This window comes from Xenopus laevis, chromosome 9_10S, assembly GCF_017654675.1.
Source record: "Xenopus laevis strain J_2021 chromosome 9_10S, Xenopus_laevis_v10.1, whole genome shotgun sequence".
In the NCBI taxonomy this organism is placed as follows: Eukaryota; Metazoa; Chordata; class Amphibia; order Anura; family Pipidae; genus Xenopus; species Xenopus laevis.
The window spans coordinates 24,836,688-24,857,515 of NC_054388.1; the positions used below are offsets into that span (position 1 = coordinate 24,836,688).

At 38.5% G+C, this 20,828-nt stretch overlaps 1 protein-coding gene across 5 annotated transcripts in view; it reads left to right on the forward strand.

The window, feature by feature from the left end:
* The window catches only part of usp36.S (ubiquitin specific peptidase 36 S homeolog), a 146,655-nt gene that overhangs the window by 64,179 nt on the left and 61,648 nt on the right, over positions 1-20,828 (forward strand). For 3 of the 5 annotated variants that reach the window (XM_018238342.2, XM_018238343.2, XM_018238344.2), the window contains exons 10-14: positions 486-597; positions 684-824; positions 14,336-14,436; positions 15,541-15,661; positions 17,552-17,977. In XM_018238342.2, coding sequence (XP_018093831.1) covers positions 486-597; positions 684-824; positions 14,336-14,436; positions 15,541-15,661; positions 17,552-17,977 — 901 coding nt within the window. The remainder of the gene's footprint in view (positions 1-485; positions 598-683; positions 825-14,335; positions 14,437-15,540; positions 15,662-17,551; positions 17,978-20,828) is intronic. The other 2 variants (XM_018238345.2, XM_018238346.2) reach the window with 2 other exon arrangements.

Sequence of the window (20,828 nt, forward strand, 5' to 3'; positions counted from 1 at the left end):
ATAGTTAGTATAGGTATGGGTATATAGAATTTATGTAAAAGTAGTGAGAGGTGTGTGTATGGATGCTGGATTTTCATTTGGAGGGGTTGAACTTGATGGACTTTGTCTTTTTTCAACCTAATTTAACTATGTAACTATGTGAAGATGTAAGCTCTTGTGAGCAGGGCCCTCTGTTTGTTAAATTATAATAATAACCTAGTTTGTTATAAATCAATGTAAAGCTCACAGGGACAGTCACATACTACTTTCCTTTATATTTATAAATAGACCTTGAATCTGCTTTATTCATGTATACTGGAAAGTGGATTAGAATTACATTTTCATTTATCATGCAACATGTATGCAATTTTTTTTTTTTCAATGACACCCCGAAAAAATTGTTTTAAAGAAAATTTGAAATCTAACTGTTTGGTATATTGTGCCTAAAATCTTTGTCATGTAATTATTTTCAAAAATGTTTGAAACTTTAATTGAAATCCCCCTAGGTGCAAGAAGAAGGTTCCAGCAAGTAAGAGGTTCAGTGTGCACAGGGATTCCAATGTTCTTACTTTGTCTCTTAAGCGTTTTGCTAATTCTAGTGGAGGTAAAATCACCAAGGTAATGGCTTTTTCACATTCTATTTGCAATGTCCACTGATATGTCTAACCTGATTGTAATTTTCTAATTTGACTAATTGTTTCTAGGAAGTTGGTTACCCAGAATTCTTGAACCTTCGCCCATACATGTCACAGAGAAATGGAAATCCTGTCATGTATGCACTTTATGCTGTCTTAGTACACTCTGGCTACAGCTGCCATGCAGGACACTATTACTGCTATGTCAAGGTATGTTTGCCTTTCATAAACTCCTTCTTGATTAATTTTATATGGTCATGTGAATAGTAAGTACACCCCATGACAATTTATTTTCAGCATGTGGCTATTTATTCTTAAAGGAGAAGGACCAAGGAAGTTTATTTCTAATGGATTATCCACAATAGTGAAAACTATATTTATTCTGTAGAATGCTTTACCCACTAATCCAATCACAGTTCGGGATTTGGCCAGGATTCGGCCAAATCATTGTGCCTGGCCGAACCGAATCTGAATTTGCATATGTAAATTAGGGGTGGGTAGGAAAATCACAGGACTTTTTGTCACAAAATAATTTTTTCCTCTTTTTCCTTTCCTGCCCCTAATTTGTATATGCAAATTTGAATTCGGCCGAATCCCAAAGAGTGGATTCTGCATCCCTAACTTCTATATCCATAATCCTCAGTTCTGTACCTCAGAGTTCCCCTCGTGACAATCCTTGTAGTGCTTAGATAAAGTAAGGGGTTCTAATCATTTCCTCATATTTTTTATATGTTGGGAAAACCTCGTTTTTACATTTCTAGTTGTCCTTCCAATGTACTGCAACCCACACATATTTGTATCGAAAACACTGCATATGTAGTATCACAATTAAAACATCCTGCTACTTCAAATTCCTGTTTGGTTACTTTTCTCCCACCCAGGTGTTCACATGTGGTGCAAGCTTTTACCACATGTATGCATGCATCCCTTTAATATTTTTCTGTAAAATGATTCCAATTCTTCCTTTGTGTTACATCACTTGGGAATCATTGTTCTAATTGTCTTTGCCCTTCTGTTCACCATCTCCGGTTTACTGCCTATCATTTCACCTATTACAGGGTCAACTTTTAATGCATACCAAGGTTTATTTAGCACTCTTTCAATTCTTCTAGGATGCTTGTTATATTGGTTTACAAACCTTGGTTTCCTTTCTCCCATTTCTTTCTTTTCTTGAGACATCAGCATTGCTTCTCTTGGTATTTTATTTATCCTTTCAAATGACATATCTAACTCACCTTTTGAATGTCCTTTCTCCTGTAATTTCTGTATTACTATTTCAGCGTCCTTCACAAAATCTTCATCTTTTTTACAATCCATTCGTACCTCCTTAGTTCTCTGTATAGTATATTTTGCAATCATCTTTTTTGTGAGTCTAGTGGCATGTAGGTACCCATTAAAGTCCACTTCCTTCCTATTATTCCTCGCTATTACTTCATTAGTTTCTGAAATATAGAACCAGATGTCTAGCTTGTTTCAAAAAATCCTTTCTATTATATATTGTTTTGTAGGGCCCACTCTTAGCTTTTCATACACCCCTTGATCCCACTAATCTGTCTGCTTCTTTCAAATATTTCACTCTGTTCATAATGCATATCCCCCCTTATCTGCCTGCCTCATAATTTAATTTCTCTCCTGTAAATTTTTAAGGGACATTCAAGTTCCCCCCTCTCTATTTTGCTCCATTTCCAACATATCTCTTTAAACCAACTCCTGGAAAACCTTAATATATTCTCCTTGTGCATAGTTGGAATAAAAGGTTAAAACTGCTTTGATGCTAATATGTATAGGCTCTAAAAATGAACCCTCTGCTCCTTTACTTTATCTAATGGCAGCTGAAATGGAAGAAGGGGCTTTTAAACAATTAAAAGAAGAATGTGATCAACATTGGGACATGCTGCAGGATTTACTGGTTAGAGTGAAAGTGAATCCAACATTTGTTATGAAACTTGGAAAGAATTCTAATAAGAGAAGTTAAAGACTGATATGATTTGGCATCCTTAGAGAATTATTAAAAATCTAAATACGTGTGGTAAAGGAATGTGCATATGATTTTGATGATTTGACTAATTTAAAATGGAATGGAAAAATGTCTTGGATTTGTGCTCAAATAAGTACATAGATGTATAGATAGTATAAATTAGAAAAGGTATGTCGGAAAAAGAGCAGGTGGAGAATGAAGTAAAGGAAATGACTTAACACTGGATCAAGAAAAATTGGAAAGGAATATCTATAAACTTTTAGAAAAAGTAGATTATGAAAAGAAACACGGTAGAACTTGGGAGGACAGGCAGGTAAAAACGAAAGTGTAAACGCATCCCAAATGGGGTAGTAGAGAAGATAAGGGGAAGAGAAAGGATGTGGATAAAGAAGGGAGAATACAGAGCAAAATGAAGAAAACGGAATGTTACGTCCGGATAAGGGATGATATAGAAGAACGGGTGCGAGACCAAATATGTTATAGGAATGACCCCCAGGAGCCCCACAGTAGAGGGAGGGATTTGTCAGTATTTTTTAGGGGATACTCTGAAGGAGAGGGGAGGAACACAGCATTGGCTTAAGAAACCGTGGTCAGGACAAATGAGATGTGGAAGGAAATAGTAGAGTTGGAAGACAGGAAAAACAAACAACATGAAAGATAAAGAGGATGTAGAGGAGCAGAGAGGAAAGGACAATATGGCAAGAAAAAATCAGGACCGGAAGAAATCGGGGATGGTATCTTCAATTTATCCTCTTAATGGGATCCTCACTTAATGGGAGTTAAGTGAAAGTGTTAAAAAAATGGTCTAGCCTTTGCTTCATCCGGTAATATAAACAAGTTTTTTATTGATTAGGAGCATATATTAAGGTTTTTTCAGGAGTTGGTCCAAAGGGATATGTTTGAATTGGAGCAAAATAGGGGGGGGGGGGCATATCTTAGTCAGCGAGAGGAAGTCCCTTAAAAGTTTACAGGAGGAGAATAAAATTATCAGGCAGGGATGGGGGTGGGGTGTTATGCATTATGGACAGAGTGAAATATATGGAAGAAGCAGAAAGATTAGTGGGGGAATCAAGAGGTTTATGAATAGCTAATAGGGGATCCTACAAAACAATATGTATTCAAATTAAATTTAAGGATTTTTTGGAACAAGCTAGAAACAAAGAAATAAGTAAGAAAGAATGGGAATATCTGATTAAATGGAACCCCAGGATGCCAATTGTATACCACCTACCCAAAATCCATAAATGTGTACAGAACCCACCTGGATGTCCCATCGTTAACACTTAGGGCAATGATTCCCTAATCTAAGCACATAGACCGTCTCTTACAAACATAGTTACATAGTAGTTACATAGTTAAATTGGGTTGAAAAAAGGCAAAGTCCATCAAGTTCAACCCCTCCAAATGAAAACCCAGCATCCATATACACACCCCTCCCTACTTTTAATTAAATTCTATATACCCATACCTATACTAACTATAGAGCTTAGTAGCACAATAGCCTTTGATATTATGTCTGTCCAAAAAATCATCCAAGTCATTCTTAAAGGCATTAACTGAATCAGCCATCACAACATGATGAATTATAGGCCAGTTAGTCTGACGTCAGTGGTAGGAAAGCTTTTCGAAGGGTTAATAAAGGATAAGATACTGGACTTCATAGCAAATCATAATACTATGAGTTTGTGCCAGCATGGTTTTATGCGTAATAGATCTTGCCAGACTAACTTAATTTCTTTTTATGAGAATGTAAGTAGAGACCTCGATTCTGGGATGGCAGTGGATGTGATTAACTTAGACTTTGCTAAAGCATTTGATACAGTGCCACACAAAAGGTTACTGGTTAAATTAAGGAATGTTGGCCTGGAACATAGTATTTGTACCTGGATAGAGAACTGGCTAAAAGATAGACTACAAAGAGTGGTGGTAAATGGAACATTTTCTAATTGGACCAGTGTTGTTAGTGGAGTACCGCAGGGCTCTGTACTAGGTCCCTTGCTTTTCAACTTGTTTGTTAATGACCTGGAGGTGGGCATTGAAAGTACTGTTTCTATTTTTGCAGATGATACTAAATTGTGCAGAACTATAGGTTCCATGCAGGATGCTGCCACTTTGCAGAGTGATTTGTCTAAACTGGAAAACTGGGCAGCAAACTGGAAAATGAGGTTCAATGTTGATAAATGCAAGGTTATGCACTTTGGCAAAAATAATATAAATGCAAGTTATACACTAAATGGCAGTGTGCTGGGAGTTTCCTTAAATGAGAAGGATCTAGGGGTCTTTGTAGATAACACGTTGTCTAATTCTGGGCAGTGTCATTCTGTGGCTACTAAAGCAAATAAAGTTCTGTCTTGCATAAAAAAGGGCATTAACTCAAGGGATGAAAACATAATTATGCCTCTTTATAGGTCCCTGGTAAGGCCTCATCTGGAGTATGCAGTTCAGTTTTGGACTCCAGTCCTTAAGAGGGATATAAATGAGCTGGAGAGAGTGCAGAGACGTGCAACTAAATTGGTTAGAAGGACGGAAGACTTAAATTATGAGGGTAGACTGTCAAGGTTGGGGTTGTTTTCTCTGGAAAAAAGGCGGTTGCGAGGGGACATGATTACACTTTACAAGTACATTAGAGGACATTATAGACAAATGGCAGGGGACCTTTTACCCATAAAGTGGATCACCGTACCAGAGGCCACCCCTTTAGACTAGAAGAAAAGAACTTTCATTTGAAGCAACGTAGGGGGTTCTTCACAGTCAGGACAGTGAGGTTGTGGAATGCACTGCGGGGTGATGTTGTGAAGGCTGATTCAGTAAATGCCTTTAAGAATGGCTTGGATGATTTTTTGGACAGACATAATATCCAAGGCTATTCTGATACTAAGCTCTATAGTTAGTATAGGTATGGGTATATAGAATTTAATTAAAAGTAGGGATGGGTGTATGTATGGATGCTGGGTTTTCATTTGGATGGGTTGAACTTGATGGACTTTGTCTTTTTTCAACCCAATTTATGTAACATCACCCGGCAGTGCATTCCACAACCTCACTGTCCTGACTGTGAAGAACCCCCTACGTTGCTTCAAATGAAAGTTCTTTACTTCCAGTCTAAAGAGGTGGCCTCTGGTACGGTGATCCACTTTATGGGTAAAAAGGTCCTCTGCTATTTATCTATAATGTACTCTGGTGGTTTTATTGCCCTAGTATTTGAAGGACACTATGCATACATAGTGTAGTATGTACAGAAAAAATACAGTTGCAGGAAGCCTGGTGGTGAATGACTTGTGACATGTCAGCCCTGTATACAAATAATCCACAGAAGAAAGAAGTGGAGGCAATGTGATATTTTTTAGAAAAGGATAAAATATTGTCTGACTATTAAATTGATTTTATAACAAGAGCTATAAGGTTTATTTTAAGTCATAATTTTTTGAAGTTGCAAACACAATTCTATACTCGGAGGGTAGGGACCGCAATGTGATCTCCCTTTGCCCCCGTCTTCACAAATTTGTTCATGGGACAGTGGGAAGAACAAGTGTTATATATATAAACAATATATTTATGAGCCATCTCACAAAAAGGTGCCTGCAAAATATACCATATGGAGAAGGAGGGTACGAAGGAATTATACGAAAGATGAAGATTTTGTGGAGGAAGCTGAAATAGTAATACAGAATTAGTGGAAAAAGGACATCCAAAAGATGAGTTAGATATGGCGTTTGAAAGGATAAAGAAAATACCAAGAGGAGCAATGTTGAAGTATAAAGAAAAGAAAAATAGGAGAAAGGAAACCAAGGTTTATAACCTAATTTACCAATGGTGAATTTGTGTTATTGTAACAGAAATAGCATCATGGCTTTTATGAATTTTAGGCTTTTATATAGTGGATAATGTACCCCCTTAATGTAATTTATAAAGATATTATGTCACCTAGGAGTTATTTGACCGTTTTATACAGGACACATAACTCTGAGGTAACTACTAATATCTTAATAAATTTAAGTAGGGGTACATTATGCATTATAATCTATAGTTACTGTGTGCCTTACAATGTAAAGAATGGTTTTGTTTACATACTACTACTAAATGACACTTATTAGAATGTTATGCTTTTGCCCCCCCCCCCCCAACTGATTTCATTTTTCTCCTTATGTTTCCCTTTAGTTCATTTTTTGGGACAAGTACCTTTATTTGAATTTCTTGCTTTATTGTGACCCTAGCCTTCTTGCTTGCCATGGTTGACATCATCCGTTGCAGGTTAAGGCGATTGGAGGAGGGGGAAAGAAAGAGAAGGACAGAGATCGAGACTTGGGGTTGAAAGTGGGAGGGGGTGCTAAACTTGAGACTGTGGGTGGAAGGGGTAGGGGAAAGCAGGACCGTAGTGGGACCGTGCAAGAGGGGGACTATGGAGGATGGAAGCAGGACAGAGCTGACAGGAGTAGCCCGAGAGTGAAACATGAGATGGTGGGTGGCTGGTATGGATGGGGAGCAAGACTGGAGAGGGACTGTGTGAAGGAAATGGAAGAATGGAGAGGCAGCATGCATTGGTCCCATAGGGAAATTATTGATGGTCATTTATTATATTTGTTTTGTAATATGTAAGGTTTTTTTTTTTTATGTGATAATGTAATGAATTAAGTAATGAATTGAGTAATATGTATTGTGTTGGAGATCAAGTGGTTAATAGTATAGAGGATAAGAAGGAAGTGACAGTAAAGTAAATCGATCTTTGCAAAAGCGGGCGATGCCTGTGAATCGTGCAACACCTTGCAGCACAAACTGCAGTGGTGTAATCAAAAGAACTGATTGTTGCAGTGATCACATGGAGGAGGTTTAGAGGTGGACGGGGTTCACTGGCAGATACGATTCTTAATGCTGTATCTTATTTTAATATTGTGAGTGCATATGATTGGGGGAGTATTGGGTAAAATAAAAGTGGGAATGTTACTGCATCAGGAGGATTCCCCTGCTGTTTATAGAAAACCAAAGACCGCATTTAATCAGAAGAACATGCTACCACCTGGAAGGCAAGGTGGTTAAGATGGTTTAGTTTGGAGCAGCTTTTCTGCATCAGGGCCTGGGAAGCTCTTTATAGAATCCACTATTTGGTTAGACGATTGAAGCTCAACTGAAAGTGTACAGTGCAACCTTAAATATGCCAGTAAATTCACCAAGAAATGATTGAAAAGGAAAAGATTGAAATGCAGGGTTTTGGAATGGCATTGTAAAAGCCTGGATCTAACTCCCATCAAGTTGATATTAGGTGTTTAAATGGGCTATGCATGCAAAACCCTCAAACATCGCACAACTAAGTCCCACCCCTCCATGAAAAATGTTAGAAAATACCTGATGGAGGTTGTTTCTGCTAAGGGGTTATTAGAGTGGTTATTAATCTTCAAGCTAACTTTTAGTATGGTGTAGAAAGTGATTTTCTGAAAAAATCTGCAGTTGGTTTTCATTTTTTATTATTTGTGATTTTTACAATATTTATTTTTTCAGCAGCTATCAAGTTTACAGTTTCAGCAACCAGGTTGCTAGAGTCCAAACTACCCTAACCATACACTGATTTGAATAAAATTGGAATATGCAAAACAGAGGGCCTGTTCATACACACAACACCCAGCATTAAAGGAACAGTTCAGTGTAAAAATAAAAACCGGTTAAATAGGCTGTGCAAAATAAAAAAAATGTTTCTTATATAGTTAGTTAGCCAAAAATGTAATGTATAAAGGCTGGAGTGACTGGATGTCGAACAGAACACTACTTCCTGCTCTAACTCAAGTCACTGATTGGTTACTGCCTGGTAACTAATCAGTAGAAACCAAGAGAGCTGAAAAACAGGAAGTAGTGTTCTGGCTATTATGTTACACATCCAATCACTCCAGCCTTTATACATTACATTTTTGGCTAACTATTTTAGAAACATTTTTTTATTTTGCACCGCCTATTTTCTATTTACCTAGTTTTTATCTTTACACTAAACAATACCTTTAAGAGGTGACATCTGATCAATCTAACTTACATTGACTTTGCAAGTGTAATGGCTGATTCTGTACAGGCAGATTTCACCCACAACATTGTGCCCCCATTAACGCGATACTGACACCAGAAAATAACCTTTTTTTATATCCATCATAACATTATCTTTGAATGCTATTTATAATATTTCCATAAATGTATTTGCGTGATGCTTTTACATTACCTTTCTTACCCCCCATGTTCCTCTGTGAGGGGCTGCCATATTTGTGCAGCAGTAGTCGGTTAGCTTTAGAAACTCTAACAGACAGACTTAGATGGGACAGTCAGGTTGGCAAAACAGTCAGGTTTAGGAACTTCAAGTAAATAAAACTACTTACGAAAGTAGAACTATCAGCAAAAAACGATCAACGTGACCTATATGTAACCTTTAATGCAGATTAATAATCATAAATTTCATTGGTTCTGTTAAGTCATGTACCAGTGGTCTGCAAAAGAGTCAATTCTGCAACGGAAAATAATTAGCATTGCTTATGAGTGTCAATAAATAATGGAAAAATTAGTGGAAAGAGGGTTTGATACCTCAATAAATCTGACTTCACAGAGAATGTGGGAGTTGCTAAGTGAGTGTTGCATGTGATCTAAGTGTTGCTTGTGAATTAAGTATTTAGTAGGTGTTAAACCTAAAGCTGTGTGTTTGCTGTGCATGCTGGGGAGTGCTAGGTGCAAATAACTGACTGCTGTGTATCCGATTCGACTGAAGATCGCATCCAACCTGGCACACGCATGCATGTAGGCACTAGTAGCACTGAGGTTCAACCCACGTATTTTCCTATCACCCTCTCTAAAAACTTTCTTTCTTTAATATTCTGACTCTTGGTGAATTCAGAATCCATGGAGCTTGTGTCAAATAAACATTATCATTTTACCACAAGTGGTCTCCGGTAACTGAATTTCCATAACAGAAGTAGCAGCAAAACCACCTTGGCACACCAAAAGGCAATATAGAGCCTGCAAAATTGCAGCACTACAAGCCAAGTCAGACGACCTGGAAAATCATCTAAGGCACAATAATATTGGTATAGTCTCCCTGAACATGGCAAGGACGTGGAACAATTTATGGAAAACTGGATAATAAAAACTACACAGGGAACCCTTCTCGCAATGCTTCCTAATAGAGAGAGCTCACAGAGCCCCTCCTTGGCCAATCATAGCTTATCCTCCTACAGGGACCAAGACAGAATACTGCAGGAAGCAAGAGCTCTTGGATTCATTCGCTATAAAATACCACAAAATCTCAAGATTCCCTGACTTCTCCATACAAAATCTCTCCAGTTCAGTTAAATGTGATGATCATCCCATAGATTTTTCAATGATATTCAAGTCGGGGGACTGTGACAGCCATTCCAGAATATTGTACTTCTCCCTCTGCATAAATGCCTTTGTATATTTTGAAGTGTGCTTATGGTCATTTTCTTGTTGGAATACCAACCCCTGCGTAACTTCAACTTTGTGACCATGCTTGAACATTATTCTGAAGAATTTGTTGATATTTGGTTGAATTCATCAGACCCTCGACTTTAACAAGGGCTCCAGTCCCTGAACTAGCCACACCGCCCCACAGCATGATGGTACCACCACCATATTTGACAGTACGTAGCAGATGTTTTTCTTGGAATGCAGTGTTCTTTTTGTTATGACCAAATAACTTAATTTTTGTCTCATCAGTCCAAAGCACTTTGTTCCAAAATGACTGTGGCTCGTCTAAATGAGCTTTTGCATACAAGTGACTGTTTCTGGCATTAGTGCAGAAAGGGCTGCTTTCTCATCACCCTACCATACAGATGTTCTTTGTGCAAATTGCGCTGAATTGTAGATGTACAGATACACCATCTGCAGCAACATGTTCTTGCAGGTCTTTGGAGGTAATCTTTGGGCTGTCTGTAACCATTCTCACAATCCTCCGCATATGCCACTCGTGTATTTTTCTTGGCCTGCCAGACCTGGGTTTTACAGCAACTGTGCCTGTGGCCTTCCATTTCCTGATTACTTTCCTTACAATTGAAACTGACAGTTTAAACCTGTGAGAGAGTTTTTTTTTTTTTTTTGTAGCCTTCCCTTAAAACATGATACTGAACAAACTTTGTTTTTAGATCTTTTGAGAGTTGCTTTGAGTATCCCATGCAATCACTCTTCAGAAGAGAGTAAAACAGAAACACAACTTGCAATTAATACCTTTGGACACACCTGCCTATGCAGTTCAAGGCTTAACAAGCTAATCCAACCAATTTAGTGTTACCAGTAATCAGTATTAAGCAGATACATGCATTCAAATTAGCTAAATTAGGTTAAATTAAGGAATGTTGGCCTTGAACATCATATTTGTACCTGGATAGAGAACTGGCTAAAAGATCAACTACAAAGAGTGGTTGTAAATGGAACATTTTCTGATAGGACCTGTGTTGTTAGTGGAGTACTGCAGGGCTCTTTACTAGGTCTTTGCTTTTCAACTTGTTTATTAATAACCTGGATGTGGGCATTGAAAACTGTTTCTATTTTTGCAGATGATACTAAATTGAACAGAACTATAGGTTCCATGCAGGATGCTGCCACTTTGCAGAGTGATTTCACTAAGTTGGAAAACTGGGCAGCAAACTGGAAAATGAGGTTCAGTGTTGATAAATGCAAGGTTATGAACTTTAGCAAAAATATATAAATGCATGTTATACACTAAATGGCAGTGTGTTCGAGTTTCCTTAACTGAGAAGGATCTGGGTTTTTTTTGTAGATTACACGCTGTCTAATTCTGGGCAGTGTCATTCTGTGGCCACTAAAGCAAATAAAGTTCTGTCTTTCATAAAAAAGGGCATTACCTCAAGGGATGAAAACATAATTATGCCTTTATAGGTCCCTGGTAAGGCCTCACTTGAGGTAGGAAGTGCAGTTTTGGACTCCAGTCCTTAAAGGAATTGTTCATTGTGAAAATATAAACTGCACAAATAGGCTGTGCAAAATAAAAAAAATTCTAATGTAGTTTGGCAAAAATGTAATGTATAAAGACTGGAGTGACTGGATGTGTAACATAATAGCCAGAACACTACTTCCTGCTTTTCAGCTCTCTTGGTTTACTCTGACTGGTTACCCTGGTTACCAGGCAGTAACCAATCAGAGACTTGAGGGGGACCACATGTGTCATATCTGTTGCTTTTGAATCTGAACTGCATGCTGAGTATTAACTGCAAATTCACTGAACAGATATGTACTATGTGGCCCCCTTGATGGTATTTTTAGTAGTACCATTTTGACCTCGTGTAAGACAAAACTCAGTAAAGGAAAACCTTTAGTAATAGTCAGGCAATTTATTCTTACATAATACAACATAACCTTTAGTAATAGTCAGGCAATTTATTCTTACATAATACAACATAACAGTTTTGTCTGGGTAAGCTGTTGGAGTAACACACAGAATGTCAGCCAAGGACTTACCAAAGACACACCTCTTGGTCCAGGCATTATATAGCTTTCAGAAGGCTTTTACAATAAGTGTGACAAGGGTTTCACGGAAATACCATACATAGTCTGTCTCCTCCTTGTACAATTAATGTCTAAATGATTTACTTAGTCTTACATGTTATCAAAGGAATGTTGTAACATACTGTGCCTAGCTCCAACGGTCCACAGCCTCGCAATCAGCTATCGGCTAACCAAGGCCATTGTGGTATTTCAAGTAATTTGAGCAGCACTTCAGCAGTAAGGGGCCCCAACAGACAGACTGGCGTTATGCTAACACTCTGGAATTTAAGTAACAGAGTGATGATCTTTTGTTTGTATGGCCTAGTATAAGCTATATGAGTGACCATTGTCCACAGTAGACCATTAGTCCATCCTGCCTTGGGCCATATAGCGTTATGGCGTCATAGAGGGTGGGGGTGACAACTATCAACCCTCTGACACTAGCCATTCGTCCGTCATAGGAATTGGACCGTTCCAGATATTTTTACACCCTTCAAGTCACTGACTAACTCACAGTTATAACGCTGAAAAGCAGGAAGTAGTGTTCTGGCTATTATGTTACACATCCAGTCACTCCAGCCTTTATACATAAAATTTTTGCCTAACTATATTAGAAACATTTTTTATTTTGCATAGCCTATCTATTTACACAGTTTTTATTTTCACACTTAACTGTTCCTCTAAGAGGGATATAAATGAGCTGGAGAGAGTGCAGAGACGTGTAACTTAACTGATTAGAGGGATGGAAGACTTAAATTATTAGGGTAGACTGTCAAGGTTGGGGTTGTTTTCTCTGGGAAAAAGGGCACTTGCGATGGGACATGAAGTACATTAGAGGACATTATAGACAAATTGCAGGGGACCTTTTTACCTATAAAGAGAATCCCTGCATCAGAGACCACCCCTTCAGACTAGAACAGGGGTGTCCAAACTGCGGCCCGAGGGCCAAATGCGGCCCAGGATGCATATGAATGCGGCCCAGTTTGGTTCCCGAGGAAACGTCATGTCGCAAAGGATATAGGAGGAGGGGGGACTCTGCCCATTGCCCAGTTAGTAATAATAATATAATAATAAGTCTATTTAATATCCAGGTGTCCCATATTCCAGTGTATAGCTCCATCTGGTTATCCAACTGGTATTGTATTTCTTTTCTGTGTATTTCCTTTACTTTTACAAATCAAACGTGTTTGTGTATATCATGTGTGGCCCCAGACAATTTTTCTTTTTCCAATGTGGCCCTGCGAGCCAAAAGTTTGGACACCCCTGGACTAGAAGAAAAGAACTTTCATTTGAAGCAACGTAGGTGGTTCTTCACAGTGAGGTTGTGGAATGTACTGCCGGGTGATGCTGTGATGGCTGATTCTTAATGCTTTTATAAGCGGCTTGGATGATTTCTTGGACAGACATGATATCAAAGACTATTGTAATTTATGTGAAGATATGGAGGGGTGTGTTGGATGCTGGGTTGTTATTGGGAGAATTGAACTTGAATTGGACTTTATTTTTCAACCCCATTTAACTATGTAACTATACAGGTCCTGCATTTCACTGCCCTCTCCAGCAATTCGGCCAATAGTGGTGTAGCCAGGGGCAAAACCAAAAGCAACCAAGAAAAGCAGGTACCAGCATTCAAAAGGCAATTCATGATTTCTACTGTGTGAGCGCCATCTCCCTTACTCACCTGTACACCAGGCAGAAATAACAGAGGTCTGGGTGTGCTTGTGAACGATCTATTCTAGCAAACCCAAAAGCAGCCAACTTGCCAGTACTGTTTCGTCAGCAGGTTCCTAGTTTACGTTGTAGTTCATTAACTGATGGTGTGTCACTGTTTTAATATCACTGCTAAACTAAATCTAAATCTAAATTAAAACTGTTTGGTGCATGGAATACTACTTTAGGAACACCATGTTGCCTTCCTCTTAGTGGATCAATATACCGGTACCTAGCTAGGTGCACATGCAGAATGAAGAAGAAAAAAAAACCCCTTCAAAATGTATCTTTTAATGTGGCTATTATGCATTTGCACAGTGTACATTGGCCACAAGGGATCCCTAGGTAACAAGATGATGTAGTGCTCCTACAGTAGTACCTGGGCTGGAAAAATTTTCAGCTAACAAGAGCACCAGCCTGGGGTCTTTGGTAAGGGTTCATAATTTCTTTGGGATGTTTAACTATTTGACATTGCCCGGTGATTTTTCCTTTTCTTTTAGGTGTAATTCACCTGTCTTATCAGTTGCCTTATTTTATTTTCTGTTTGCAGGCCAGTAATGGTCAGTGGTTCCAGATGAATGATTCCCTCGTTCATGCCAGTAATATCAAGGTTGTTTTAAACCAGCAAGCCTATGTTCTATTCTATTTAAGGTAATGCATGCAATGCTGGGGAACTTGAGTGTGTTTTTTTTTTTTTTGTACTTGTTTGGAATGGTGCCATGGTGTATGAATAAAATCACTTAATGTTTAAAAATAGATTTTTTTCTGGAACGTGGGGTAGTAGTTATAGACAATCTACGATTCTGATGGTACCTCTTAATTTCTCAGGTTTTGCATTTTCAGATCTAAATTTTTGGATGTGCTGACATTTTTTTAAGGCATAGTGATCATGAGTATCATGCTAAGTTTCAATATTTTCTGCAATGCAGAGTATAAAATGGGACAGACAGATACTACTTTTACATATAATTATCTTTGGAAATAAATTTTAAATCTTTGGAAATGTTTCATGCATATTGGACCGTTGTTTACAATAGCCATTGTACAGACTTTGCTTGTAAGGAATCTAGGACTGTTGCTTGTAGGTAATCTCTTCCCCAAGCTTTATTTGGTGAACGTGCAGTCACTCCACGGAACACTGCTGGAAAGAGAGAAATATTATAAACAGAAATATACATAGATTTAGCTTTTGCATTTTGGATAATGTTTACTCTCCATTTTTACTTAAAACAATACCGACACACATTCCTATAGAAATCATAGAAATGTGTCAGTATCAAGTACAGGGTAGTTGTTGCATCTGGAACAGTTCCCCTCAAAGCCACCCCCAACCCTGCGAACCTTGGCGCAGCAGACTGGCTGACACTACTAACAGATCTTCCGCATTGCTTCAGTGATGCTGGGCTGGGGGCGGAGTGATCCTTCCATAGGCTGAAGTCCTGTTTTCATTCGTAAGTTGCCTATGGATGGATTGTGCCGTCCCCAGCCCAGCGTCACTGAAACAGCACAGAAGATCTTTTAGCAGTGTCGGAGGGTCAGGTTAACGCAGGTTCGCGGGGCTGGGGGCGGCTTTAAGGGGAAATATTGCAGGTGCAGCACCTACTTGATACTGACACGTTCCTATGATTTCATTATCGCTTTAAGCCCCACTGAATTAACCACTGGTCGAAAAAGGAGGTAATTTTCCTATTTTATTTAGTGTTTTATTTCATTCAAAAGGTATTAATCCCCTTTTAAATTCTTTCTGTTATTCAGGGTTTCTGAAAACAGGAAACATGACAATTTGACAAGTAAGCTGCAAGTTAGACATAGTATTCATGCCATTCCTTCTTCAGCTAACATAACAAAGAACCACTCATCCCTGTATGAGGAAAAGGTAGGTAGAGGTAGTGCACTGGAACTTTTACTATGTTATAACATGTCCTATATTTAAAAACATTTCATTTGATCTTAATCTTGTATAGCTTTTAAAGATGTGCCTTCCTCTTCTGCCCCTTTACAGCTTTAACATAGGAGTCACTGACCCCTATTGACCCTGGCAGCAAAAAGTCTCTGTGAGGCTGCATGTTTATTGTTATTCCTTTTTTTAATTATTTTCTCTCTCTTCTATACATATTTCAGCCTGCCTTTGAAACTGGATAGCTGCTAAAATTGTAAACAAACAAGGGAAAGTTGTGCTCACCACTAATTTTTAAAACTATTAGGCGGGGGTGCAATGAGGCTGTGACCACAAAATACATATTGACAAATACAAGAGGTCCTCTGCACTGAACCAAGCAATTATCAATATATTAAGACATTGTCATTTTGTGCATACAGCTACTAAAAAATGCCTTGCCCTTTAAACAAAACAGGGATTGTTTGTCCATATATTGCAATATATTTATATAATATATTTAACTAAATATCTTTTGCCTTGAACCACCATTCTGTGATGGTCTCTGTGATGCCTCAGAGATCACTTGACCAGAAATACTGCAGCTCTAACTGTAACAGGAAGAAGTGTGGAGGCAAAGGACAGAATTATGTCTGTTAATTGCCTCATTTTACCTAACATTTGCATGCACCGTGAACCCTAAGATCACAGGGGGCAGCCCTTATTTTTTAAAAAGGCAATTTTCTATTTATGATTACCCAATGGCACATACTGCTAAAAAAAGTATATTATTCTGAAAATGGTTTATTTACATGAAGCAAGGTTTTACATATGAGTTTTTTGTAATATATTTTTATAGAGACCTACATTGTTCGGGGGTATATTTTTCCTTTAAGTATATTTTTGGGATTTTGAAATCCCAAAACTGCAAAGTGTTTTGTTATTTGTTTCTGTATCAGCCCAAGTCAACCACAGCCCTTTATCTGTGCCTCCAAAGATTCCCCCATAGCTCCCCATCCTCTTTTCTGCTGATTCATTGTAAATGCTCTGAGCTGTTGTCAGTTACTGAGCTTAGGGACCAACTCACAATATACTGTATATACAGAATCGAAATGTCACAAAATAAGGCTGATAATTACTTAATACAGATAATTACTACATGTCAGCTCAGAAAACATTTAGCATCATAATTTAATTATCAGCTTTGTAGCATTAGCGAACCCAATTTATTTTATGATTGTAAATTTGCAACAACTCGTAAGCTTATCTTAGGGAAGCTGCTCAGGGCACACGGAGCATGAGTGTCGCAGACACTTTCCAAGATGGCGACCCTGTCGCAGACACTTTCCAAGATGGTGACCCCCTGTGACAAGTTTGAAGTTGATCATTGCTGCTATAGAGATGCTGAAACTTTAAACTGGTACAATAACTGGATTATATAAAATATGGCATTTTTAACCACATTTGTTTTTTTAGGGTTTAGACATTTAAACACCTGTAAACATTTCAGTGTACAATCTTACATGGTTTAATTATACATTCTGGCCACTGGATTGAGCTAGCAGCCCACAATCAAAAACAGAAAGCCATGATACAGGATATCTTTAATGCAAGCATATTTGTTTTGATAACCGATGATACACTGGATAATGGACCAAATTTGGTGTTTAGGGATTGTGATTCAATATGTGAAAATCACCAAAGGGTTCTGAAGATATTTCATAATTATTGTACTCAAGCAAGAGAGCAGTATTTGCTATTTAATGCTAAGGGTATTACGTCAGATACAATATTCTGTCCTTTCAGTCACAATGGTTTTTAGTCAAGTTATCTGATCTTACAGAAATATTGTTTCTGTTATGATTTTTATTGTAAAATTTTGTCTACAAGGGGCAGAAAGGAAAAAACCTTTCATCCCAGGAAGAATCAGGAATCCCAGTTCTGAGAAAATTGTCACCTTTTATTACCAAAGGCCACAGCAGCGCAAATCCTTTACGAACCTTGAGCGATGGCATCTGCACCAAGCCAAATTCAAGTTCCCTCAGTATTCCGTTTTATGTGCATAATAATATTAGCAATGACAAGAAGCCTCTCCAAACTCAGCAGAAGATTGTTCCTAGTAAGAATAGGAAGCTGAATGTAAAAACTGCCAAATCTGTGACATGTTCTGCAGCAGAAGAAAGCCATGCAACACCCTTGAGCCCCCACTCAACCAAGAATGTGATGCCTACAGCTAGTACATCGGAGAGCTTAAGTCAAACCAACATTTTGAAATCAACATCTCCTACACTAGAGAGTGAATGTGAAGACACAAAGGTAAGTTAACTTTGGAAGTGAAATGCTAAGCTTGTGCAGATTGGGTGGTTGAATTCATTATATAAATGTGTGTGCCATACTCTGCCTGCCCTATGCTGCCACTTAAAGGAGATTTTCACCTCAGACTACATTTGAATAGCTTCTGTGAGAAAAAAAATTGTAAATGATCTTTATTATTTTAAATGTTTTGTTTTGAAGCTACAAACCTGATAAGCCATGGATCAGCCCTGCCAATGTTCCCTCTAATTCCTTCTCGGCTATGTGTGAAAAAATATTTAGTGCGCAGTTTTTAAAAACTGTGTTTAGGTCAGAATTAATCTAAAATTTTGTCTTCAATTTACTTGTATGTTGGCCTGAAAATGTGTGTGCATGAGTGCACACCTTATAGCAGGAGTGCCCATACATTTCTTATGTGAGGTCTACGTTTAGTGATGTCCCATTAGGATCTACATCCATAAAAGCATTGTTAGCATTCTGTTCCATAGAAACAATTATTTAGATATTGATTGATGGGAAATTGTATATTGCTATATTTAACAAATAACTATTTCTTATGTAACCCTAACATAATAAATATCTGAATGAAAAGCATGAAACAGGAGGGTGATTTAGAAAACTGTTTGTTTGCTAAACATCTCTTCTATACCCTTAACACTCTCTGTAGGGGATTTCACAGCCCATGACATGGCATGCAGCCAAATTAAAAAAAAAAACACTCAACTGGCTCTGTGTATGCCTTTGTTCTCCTGTTTTATTTGCATATATTTGATGAGATTGGCTGCCAAAATTCAGCCTATAGGATTAGTGAAATGCAAATGAAGCAGGAGAGGGAGGCATGTGCAGTAACCAGTTCAGTGTCCGCTTCCTGTATGGGCAGAATGGAAATCTGTGTCCGCAATCCCTTCCAGAGATGCAGCAGATAGCAGAGGAGAAAGACTTCTAGCAGCAGTGATCCACCGCTTATATGGTCTGTAGCTTCAAAATTAACTATTTAAAATAATAAAGATGAATTACAAATATGTCTCTTTTCACTGGGGCTGTTTAAAGTTTAGACTGTTACATAGTTAAATCGGGTTGGAAAAAGACTAAACTCCATCAAGTTCAACCCCTCCAAATAAAACCCAGCATCAATACGCACTCACACTGACCTTTCTATACACTTCATATTAACATGTATTTATAGAACGCCAACATATTGCGCTGCACTGTATATCTAAATATACCCATATATATACTAACTATAGATCACTATATATCACTAGCCTTCTGTTTATCCAAAAAATCATCCAAGCCACACTTAGAGGAACAGTAACAACACAACTATAGTTTATATATAACAAGCTGCTGTGTAGCCATGGGGGCAGCCATTCAAAGCTTAGAAAGGACAAAAGGCACAGGATACACAGCAGATAAGTGCTGCAGCATACAATAATTTTAATTTAAAAGCATAAACAGAATCAGCCATCACAGCAACATCTGGCATTGCATCCACAACCCAGGCCCGGGCCAAGCAACCTGGGCGCCCAAGGCAACCCGGCTGGCCGATTCACCCCCTTGCCGGCACAGCTCCCGAGTGCGCATGCATGCACGCACGCGTCTGGGATTGCGCGCGTCACAGAGTGTGCGCGTCATGGAGGATACACATCATGGAGTGCGCATGCTTCCCAAAATGCGCATCTGTCAATATTTAAATTTGTGGAGGGGGGAACCAGTGCCGATGGAAGAGAAAGGGTCCGGACCAGGGGTAGGCTGAAGGAAGAGGTACGTGCTTGGCGCCCCCATTTCATTGCGCCCTAGGCACATGCCTCTTCTGCCTACCCCTAGTTCCGGCCCTGCCACAACCTCACTGTGAAGAACCACCTACACTGCTTCAAAAGAAGGTTCTTTTCCTTTAGTGTGAAGGGGTGGCCTCTGGTGCGGTTATCATCTTTATGGGTAAAAAGATCCCCTGCTAATTGTCTATAATGTCCTCTAATGTACTTGTAAATTGTAATAATGTCCCTTTCGCAAGGCTTGACAGTCTGCCCTCATAATATGAGCCCATCTCTGTTGCCAGTGTAGCTGCATGTCTCTGCTCTCTCTATAGCTCATTTATATCCATTTTAATTAGGGGTTGTTCACCTTCAAACACTTTTTTTTTCAGTTCAGTTGTTTTCAGATAGTTCACCAGAAATAAATACTTTTTCCAATCACTTTGTGACCATTTTTCTAATATTGAAGTGTAAAGTTTCATTTTTCACTTTCTAAAGCAGCTCTGGGTGGGGGGGGGTCAAATGTATCGACTAAATGTAGCAAATGGTAACAGTTCAGCTGCCAGACAGACAACAGGAACAAAAACATTAAACTTTAAACTTAAATTTTGGGGAGATGGTAAAAAATAAAAGAGGAAAGTAGTTTAAACAAGTCTTTGTATATGGTGAAAAATCTAAAAACAACTGAACTGAAAAAAGTGTTTGGAAGGTGAACAACCCCTTTATAAGAAGTGAAGCCAAAAACCGCATAGCATATTCCAGATGTGGCCTTCCCAGGGACCTATAAAGAAGCAAAATTATGTTTTCATCCCTTGCTTTTATGTCCTTTTTATGCAAGACATTACTTTATTTTCTTTAGCAGCCACAGAATGACACTGCCCGGAATTAGACAATTTATCTGCAGAAACCCCTAGATTATGGAAACTCCCAACACACTGCCATTTAGTGTATAACTTGCTTTTATATTATTTTTGCCAAAGTGCATAACCTTGCATTTATCAACAATGAACCTCATTTTCCAGTTTGCTGCCCATTTTCCAATTTAGTCAAATCACTCTGCAAAGTGACAGCATCCTGCATGGAACCTAAGGTTCTGTACA